The sequence below is a fragment of the Pundamilia nyererei genome, unplaced genomic scaffold (assembly GCF_000239375.1).
Source record: "Pundamilia nyererei isolate P.nyererei 1_Seehausen unplaced genomic scaffold, PunNye1.0 scaffold00470, whole genome shotgun sequence".
In the NCBI taxonomy this organism is placed as follows: Eukaryota; Metazoa; Chordata; class Actinopteri; order Cichliformes; family Cichlidae; genus Pundamilia; species Pundamilia nyererei.
This window is the reverse complement of record NW_005187871.1, coordinates 19,897-29,239: the sequence shown is the minus strand read 5'-3', so window position 1 is coordinate 29,239 and position 9,343 is coordinate 19,897. Positions and strand designations below refer to the sequence as shown.

At 38.9% G+C, this 9,343-nt stretch overlaps 1 protein-coding gene across 2 annotated transcripts; it reads left to right on the top strand.

Moving 5' to 3' along the window:
- Positions 1–222: 222 nt before the first annotated feature.
- Positions 223–5,489, top strand: LOC102202186 (ICOS ligand-like). 2 transcript variants are annotated; one of them, XM_005753839.2, is made up of 4 exons: positions 223–399; positions 1,024–1,127; positions 4,292–4,651; positions 4,890–5,489. In XM_005753839.2, exons 2-4 carry the CDS (start codon positions 1,031–1,033, stop codon positions 4,988–4,990), a joined length of 558 nt encoding a protein of 185 aa, XP_005753896.1. In that variant the 5' UTR covers positions 223–399; positions 1,024–1,030; the 3' UTR covers positions 4,991–5,489. The 2 variants fall into 2 exon arrangements, with proteins under 2 accessions (XP_005753896.1, XP_013771579.1); XM_013916125.1 differs by lacking the exon at positions 223–399 and having other exon boundaries at positions 426–1,127.
- The last annotated feature ends 3,854 nt before the right edge of the window (positions 5,490–9,343 follow it).

Genomic DNA, 9,343 nt, shown 5'->3' with positions numbered 1-9,343 from the left:
ACAGAATGTGAAAAAAAATCCATGAATCCACATGGTAGGATTTGTAAAGAATTTATTCGTAAATCAGGGTGGAAAATAAGTATTTGGTCACCTCAAACATGGAAAATCTCTGGCTTGGTTGTTGTTTTATGTGCTCTGCTTAGATCCTTCGTACCAGGAGGACTGGGTGTGGCAGCGAGAACCACTCCTCCAGAACATTTGAGCTATAACACACAGTGAGCATTGGGGACTTTCCGCAGTGGCTCAATAAGCACCCTCAGTGCTTTTTCATACCTTTAGATTTGGAGATTATATTTAAGTTATCAGATATATTTGAAATATACTGAAGACCTTTAAATGGAGCTAAAGGAGACAGTGGAACAACTGCGTCCCTCCACGGACGATGGAGGGAGATTAATGGTGAGGTTGTGTTTAAATTGTTTAAATTGTTTTCATTGTCACTGTTTTCCTTTTATTTTGACCTGCTTAGTTCACAGTGCGAGCTTCACAGCTAATGTGAGGCAAACAGGGACGCCTGGTTAAAGCTGGTAAACCTGAACGTTGAACCTTCAACTGTGCTCTGCTGTGAATTTAGCTGGGACCTGACAGTCACAGGTAGCAGCTACTGACCTACTACGTATGTCATCTAAAGACAATCAGCAAATAACAAAACAACAACTTCATAGATCGATATTTAGGAAAAGCCGAGACAGAAGCTGCAGTGGACGCTTCATTGTTCCTAAGACTCAGTTTCTCTTCACTGCTCTGCGTTACTTCACTACAACTTCCCTTTTCTCCGTGGCTGCTTACAGAGGAACAACAGAACAAACTCGACCGACCGGTCACCATATTCACAACACAGCTGACGACAGATGAGATCACATGAGATCCCATGAAAACAATGGGCCAATCCAATTCCTGATCTAGGCTACATTTATTACACGAGGCCCGTTTAGTTTGTAAACAGTGGTTTGTGAGCTGTCCACATTAAGGAAGACTTTGGCTTTACGGACAACACTGATTGTCACTCTCCGTGATACACAGATCTTTGATGGTTTATCGAGGCAGAGAAAGTATGATGGATATTCTTCGTATTGGACTGCTCTGGGCTCTGCTGTTTGGAGTACTGCAGGCGTCCGTCCATAAAGGTAAACTTAGCAAATGTTCAGGCTTATGTAAACTGAGCACTTTGCGTGTTTAACCAGTGATGATGACATGTGGTCGTAACAGTATACATGCTTCTAGGGCTACCTTTTTAAAACAAATAGTTTTTATTATTATTATTATCATTACTATTATTATTATTGCTGTTGTTGATGATGTTAACACTATTATTAATAATATCATTATTAACGACATCGTTGTTCAAAAGCAAAACATTTCACAAAACAGAGAAGCAACCACACATAAACTCAAACATCTAAGCAGCGATAACGGAAAAACATCATGTAGAAAAAAGGTCACTTAGGTAAACTGATTAATTTAAATTGATTAAATTATTATGTTGATATACATTTTATATTACAATCGAGGGTTCATCGTTCGGTTTTAATATCACACCGGCTGTCAAAGGTTTTAAAATATAGAATAAAATTAAAAGCAATTCAAATGGTCATAGAGCAGATATAAACACCATCATGCATATTAACAATTATGTGAAAAAAAATCATAAACCTCAATTCTGTTGCTGATTTGAGTTTGTCGTACGCTACCACAACGTGGACACGGGTGACGTTAACTGTGTCCACGTTATCCGTTAAACGTGGACACGGTAATGAGCAGGTGTAAAATTATTACATTACATTTAAATGCTTATAACACAAAAACAGCAAAGGGGAGACACAGAAAATGTCTGTTTATAAACAATATGTTTTTAAGAGGGATCTGAATCTGATATTCTCAGGGACGGAGACTTACAGCTCACAACCGGGAAAAAAACCTCAATTTTAAGGTTAATATAAAAATAGAAAAGATTAAACAAAAAAAAAAGGTTTCAAGCACTGCAGAATTGCAGTGTTGTTGTTTGTTGTGCGGCGTTTCTCTACATCAGACAATGAAACACGGAAAACCTCTGCTGCTCCTGACAAAAGTTCATATCAAGACAGATTAACAACCACTTATGTCGACAACTTTTACCATACAGCACCACAATCAAAGAACTGGAAAATTAAAAAGCAGCCAAACAGTTTTTGAACAATTTCATGCAAATCAGTGATAATTCTTACATAGTCATGTTTTTAATTATTCATTAGTTTTCCTTTTATATTTTCTGTCATGTTCCAGCCACTAAGTCGATTTGTTTACACTTGTTGTTGTTTTTGTTCCCTTATAAAGAGGAAAAAAAGACAAACACAGGTGGTTTAAGACGGCGCCATCTTAAACCACCTGTAAGATGGTTGTCATGTGACACATTTCGATCGATTTAAGATGGCTTCCTTATCAAGAGCAGTGTCGATATGAAACATCAACACTAGGTGTGATGAAACACAAAGTTGGAGTTGTGTAATCTGTGGACTTTTATGTTTCTAAATCAAATCAAATCACTTTTATTGTCACATCACATGTGCAGGTACATTGGTACAGCACATGTGAGTGAAATTCTTGTGTGTGAGCTTCACAAGCAACAGAGTTGTGCAGAATACAATAACGTAAACAAGCAAAATACAAGAATGGCTACATCTGAAACTAATAAATATATTTACAATATATAATAGTATACGCGGGGGAGCTCGCGACGAGGCTGCCATACTCAGCGCCATCTTGATCACGTATGATCTGTATGATTTTCTTGCACCGTAGTTTGTGCGAACGTTGTTGTTGAAAAGCATGTGTATGATGAGTTACAGAAACACATCAGTTCCTTTTCTGTGCAGGTTTTATTTATTTATTTAAGCGAGAAAGTGAAAGGCGTCGGAGGGGAGACGAACGAAGCGAGGTGACAGAAAAACGATTTATACAAATCAGGCTGAGGGAAGAGAAGGTTTCTTTCCCTGATGGGCAACCGCCCTGATCCTTTTATACCTTGACCAAACTCACAAAGAAAATTCCTCAACACATCACATGAGCCTATACAGTATTTTACGGTTTTGACGTGGAGGACTCAATCGCAGAACTCCAGGATCAGATGTACGCAAGAAAGTTTTATTTCCAAGTCCACCAGGTGTACAGAAGGTGCAGGGGAAGTGTTATGTACAACAGGGTGGGGATGAGGCTCCAGGGAAATCCAGGGGGAGGCACGCGCAATCCAAACAATCCACACACACACGACAGCAGGCTCTCTCTCCAACACTCGCCACTCGGGAATGACACGGGGAAGAATCCAGGAAGTCTGTAGACAGGGAGACGTTGGTAAATACAAAGTACAAAGAAACACTCCACTTAACTTGCTGTGGCTTGACGTTCACTAACAACGATCCAGCAAAGAACAGCAGTCATCTTCTGGCTTATATGCTGATCACCTTGATGAGGCTCAGGTGTTTCCTTTCTCCAAGGGCCGAGGGCATGAACCCACAGTGAGTTCTGCCCCGGTGACAGAAAGGAGGAGAGAGAGAAAGATAGAAACCGCTGATCAGCGTTCAGGTGACCCTCCTGGCCGCGACACTATACCGTCAAACCTTCCCCCTCACATGGGGCCGCTGACTTTGCTATGCACTCAGCCATTACAGTGATCTAATCTAGAGAAGATGAAAGCAGATTACTAGATTTGTTCATGCTTACTTAAGTCGAGGTTGTTATCAGAAATGACTGTGAGGATTTTACATTATTGGTCCAGTTTTATAGATCAGGAGCTCAGGTGTGTTTGTGAGTGCGCTGCATACACAGCGGCCAATGACAACTACCTCAGTCTTATTCATATTTGGCTGCAGAAGGTTTGTGCCATCGAACAGTTATTATGTTTGTTGTGTAGCAAAGGCCCTATATCTTATTGGAACTACATTACCCAGCAGACCTTGCACATAGCTGACTGATGTAGTTATCTCCCAGGGTGACAGCATAGCAGAGAGGTGCTAGGAACTAAAGCGAACAGCCCATCCTTTATTTGTTAAAGCAGGAGTTTGACTGTGGTATGTTTACAACACTTCTATTTTGTGATATTTGTGTTGTAGTTACTTCTAGTTTACTTACCAACTACTATTTAGTAAAAGTGTGAACAAGAGGGGTTTTTTTCACCACCCCACCAGAAAAAAGCAAAATGGTCACTTTAGTTTTGAACCTAATTGTTTCTATGATTGTGATTTCAAAGCTCCAGAAGTTAGTAATTGTACTTTGATCCCTTTAACCTCTCTGCTTTGTGTCACTTTCTCTCTTTTAGACCAGAAAAACATCACAGCTGGACAGAACGTCATTCTGCCGTGTCGAGCTCGAGACAACAACATCCCCATCATAGTGGTAGAGTGGAGCAGAGCTGACCTGGGCAAAGAAAGTGTCCTAATGTACCGGGATAAGCAGCTGGATCCAGATCACCAGCATGCATCTTTTAAGAACCGGGTGGACCTGCAGGACAGAGAGATGAAGGATGGAGACGTGTCTTTGATTCTGAAGGACGTGACGATTGATGATGCTGGAACATACGAGTGTCGTGTCTTCAGGAGAAGAACAAACCGCAGGAAGAGAGCTAATCTGAAGACTCCCCCCATCAGCATCATCACCCTGACTGTTGTTGATCCTCCAGGTGAGTGAGTAGAGTTGAGTGTGTGTGTGATCAGAGGTGAAGCTGCTTCCTGGTTGTTGATGTTTGTTTCTAAAGATGTTGTTGATGAGACTTTGTAGAAAGCAGCTGGTCTGAGTGATGTGATCAGAGTGCAGTAGATAATGTCTGACAGCAGTTTGAAGAGGAAATGGATTCTGTTCTGTTCTTCACTCATCACCTACCTGACAGCTGACACCTCACACCTGTTTCTCACCTGCAGGTCAGACAGGAGAAAACCCAGACGATGGAGGGAAGGAGGATGGATCTTTTGGACTCGTCATTGGTCTTTCAGTTGCTGCTGTTGTTCTTTTTTTGATCTAAAATCTGACAGTTGAGCTTTCAGATTACTACAGTACTATTTTATCTACCTCATGCTTTATAACCTATTTATTTGCCTCATTACAAAATGTCCAACTAATGTTCCTTCTGCTATCGGTTAATGAAGCTTCAGTAGAAAATTGAATCAGTCTATTTCAGCTTTAGCACTGGATACATGAAAATCTATCTACTGTCATTTCATTGTTTTTATAGAAAACAGATCAACTAGTCTGACAGGTGCCTCCTCATCACAGAGGTAACACTGTGATCAGTAACATTAGACATTCATTGTTATTAAATGTTCTCATTAGTTTGTTTCTGTTTCTTTATTGTATTGATACATTATTACACATAATTCTCAGAAATTATAAGAGCAGAATACAAACAGACCATGACACATTTTTCAGGGATTCTCAGCTGCCAGAAGCAGATCAGAAAAGATCATAATGTTTTATATTCTGTAAATGATCAAATAATGAAGAAATAAATGATGTCAAAGTTCATTCTCTGTGTTATTAACAATGTCCAGGTGTTGAAACTTTGTAAGCTCTTTTTTTCAAATCTTTCATGTTCTTTAAAGAAAAGTAAAGATCTTTTGATCTAAAGTGACTGAATTTTTATTTCAGCTCAGCCCCAACAAAATGTCTGTGTCTTCATCTTTTTCTGGTCTTTTATAAGGGCAGTGATGCCACACTAATGTCTCACATGCTAAGTGTCTAGGTTTCTACAGAGAAAGAGGATCGTACTCAGTGTGCACACTACACAGGAGTGACAGCTGTGCCCACACAGTTTAATTTCTACCTGGAACAACATCAGTGATCACACTAGTCAAACTTGCTCAACAATGGCAAGGACAAACATGTTCTTAATACAATGAATATAACTTTTTTAGACTGTCATATTATAACTATCTGGTGAGAATAAATTATGTATTACTAATATATTTGAGATCTCATGCAGGTTAGACGTGTAGGCTAAGTGAAGCCATAACTTTACATCATGATTCAATCCATTCAAAGCTGCTAATAAACCTGAATATTGACCTTTAACCACGATACAGAGAAAATGCAATTAAAATGTAACCTGCACAACTCCTAACAAGCCAGTGTTGTGGTTTGTGTTCAGGTTCATTAAAACCACTGTTCAGTTTGAGGAAGCAGTTTTAAGACACAACAGACATGAATGTAATCGTTTTTGTTTTTGTTTGTTTGTTTTAAAACAAGCTCATTATTCAAGTCTTTAAGAATCCAAAGAACATTTAACAGCCTGAAGGAAAACTGTGGATGTTAACAATGTGGTCGGGTCAGTTTTAACAATGGTTTGCGTTACCAGTTTGAACCTGTTCTTTTCTTTTCCTGTAATTTGTTTTACAAGCAGCAACTCATGAACTCAGTAACTCGATAAAATGGTTTAAAGAACTAAATGTGGGATCAGGGCTGTGAGTCAGTCAGTCTTATTTGAATGTTCTTTGATAGCATGTGTAGCATGAGCTCACTTGTTTATTTGTTTTTTCTTTTGTCAACTGAAAAAAAAAAGTGAATCAGTTCTGACAAATTGCTACAGAGTAGGTGGAGCCCAACCCTCCCCCATTTCTTGTAAAACGAAACTAACTTTCTCCATTTTCGTCCTTTCTTTATCAACTTATGTCTTTATGACTTTCTTTCCTTTTTCTTTGTAAATAATTGTATTTAAGGTAGGAACATTAAATCAGGCTGTTGTTGGTCCTGTCTGTGACGGCTATGCTGATTTATATTGGATGATGAACTGTGACATGGGATCCATGGTAAGCAATAAATGCTTGAGCTCATAAGATCAGTATGGCTGGACTTTCCCCATACAACAACTTTCATTCACAACAATAACATCGCGTCAGCCCATCAAACACCTCACTGACTTCAAACCCAGGCTTAGCCTCTACATTACAGCTTTACTTTATTTTTCTCTCTTAGAGCCTTTTTCAGAATGACTTATAATAACTCCTGTATCCCAAATATGAATTAATAATACTACAAATTCAGTGATTCAGCAAGAGATGACTGAACATTCAAACATTGTAAATAAATAAACCTTCATGACACTGCTGCATCACACCTGCTTATGAAGCATATGAAGTGGATCAGAGTACAGTTGTTCATGGGCTTGTTTGTTTTCTCATATTATGAGGTTTCCTCCGTGATTTATGACTTATTAAAGCATTTTAACCTTTGACACTGTTTCACCTGATTTCAATGTTGAACCTGAACTAAATACATAAATACATGAAAATTTGCGCATAGGAACCATACCTAGTATGGTTTAATTGTTTAATTATGCAGTTAGACACTTTTCTGTGAACAATAATTGTCGGCAGTGCGTCTAAATAAACACAGCATCATGCTGAAACCTCAGCGCTGGTTCAGCTGCTTGTTATCACCAACTTTGTTTAAAATGTTATCAGCTAAATAATGTAGTTTTGTAATGACTGAGAATAAAACACAAACACCAACACAAATGCAGCATGTTTTTCATTCAGAAACAAAGTGACAGCAGTTTGAATGTGAGTCTGTTTGCACGGCAGCTGTGTTATTATGAAGACTGGATTTCCATTTCTTATCCATTAACTAAATGAAAGTTTTCCTTTGTCGAGACAGAGAAGTGAATGAACTGAACAAGGGAAGAAATTGTACTGCACATGTTGTTTTTTAACGTAAACTAAGAAACAGTGTAGAAACTCCCTGCAGGAAAGCAGTCAATGCATTACAGTGTGTGTGTGATGCTGTTGCTGTTGTTTGTAATAATGTGGTGTTGATATCAAGTGAATGTGTCATTTACATGATGAACACTGCAAACCTGTAGCACATGTCAGGCTAAAAATAATGATGAGGCCAACTAAGCACTATGACTGATGCACAAGAGGATATGCAACGCAGAAAGAGGAAAACCCAGAGACATGTTGATTAATGATATTCATGGATACAGAACTGTCCTTATATTAGTTTAAAACCAATAAATATATCATTCCTGCTCTGAGGCCTTGTGGTATTTGCTTCCGGAAGTGTGCACCTCCTTGAAAACATAAACCCAGGGAGAGACAGAGGCAGACGGAGAGATGAAAACACGCACAGACACAAAAAGAGCAGGCTGCCCAGCAAGGACTGTTAACCCGTGACTAGCAAACATCATGTAGTCATTTTTATTATGAAGTGTCATGAAGTCTCAAGGGTTTGTAAGAAATGGTTGAACGGCATTCCAGACATGATGAGACGGGATTAAATAGTCTGCTGTGTGTGTGTGTGTGTGTGTGTGTAGCAGTGCTGATGAATGCTGAGAGACGCTCCTCCTCTGATTCACCACTCTGTTTTTATTAAATATGATTGAAGAGCGTTTCTCACATAAATAGAAGTCCATAAATAAACATCTCTCCTCTTCAAATGAGAGCTAGAGATAACTTACAATCACACACAGATAAGATGAGAGATAACAGCAGAGGAGAAACTTTGTTTGCACATTTGAAATTCAAATCAGGCCACAGTACAGGGTCTGTTTTAGTCAGAGATCTGTGGTTCTGATCCACTGCCTGCTGAGTCCTCTCCTCATACACTTAGCTTCTGAGTAGTTGAGATCATAATATTTAAGTGAGTTATCTAGGTTTGTTTTAATGGCAACAGCAGATCTCCCTTCTCTTGTTTACCTCCCGCTCCTGCTGAATGGCAGGAGCAAACATTTTTAAGTTTGAATAACAAAAAATGCAATTAAATGCTGAATGCCAAGAGACACTCGACTGATTTACCACTCTGGTTTTATTAATGACATTAGCATCACAAGAGCTCCCCCTAGTGGTGAAACACCAGCATTTCAACAGCTGTTACAAGTCCCATTACAGTTTTCTTGACCATGGATTCATACTGGAGGCCAAACCTGCACAAGCATAGCAGTGTAGAATGTAACACATCATTTCATTTCAAGTGGCTTCTAAGGTGGATTTACTTGTGCAAGTTTAGATTTTTTGTTTGGTATTGTTGAGTGCCAGTATGGGTTTACTAAGTTTAATTTTGTTTATTTAACTATTCGTTTCTGTGTGTGAATGACAGAAGGACCACATACTGTTGAAGGAAAACAAAGGCATAGGAATCTCTTTTCCTCTGGCTGAGTAATATCACATGAACAAATGCAGCAGATGGCCCCATGAATGGAAATCTGCCCTCACGACACACGTGTGTGTTACATTACAACTTCTTATTATTCCTTCAGATACATAAATTGTGTACATTGTGTGGTTCAGATGGATTACATTATTAAATCATCATCAAATCTTCATTATGAGTAATTAAATTATCTTCAGTTACAATCACAAATATTTTCCCAACTGAAACCCCC

Bases quoted from the DNA above. Each gene is read 5' to 3' on its own strand.
- LOC102202186 (XM_005753839.2), top strand. From the start codon at position 1,031: ATGGTTTATCGAGGCAGAGAAAGTATGATGGATATTCTTCGTATTGGA. The intron at 1,128-4,291 runs GTAAACTTAGCA...TCTCTCTTTTAG, and splicing joins GCAGGCGTCCGTCCATAAAG to ACCAGAAAAACATCACAGCT. The intron at 4,652-4,889 runs GTGAGTGAGTAG...TCTCACCTGCAG, and splicing joins GACTGTTGTTGATCCTCCAG to GTCAGACAGGAGAAAACCCA.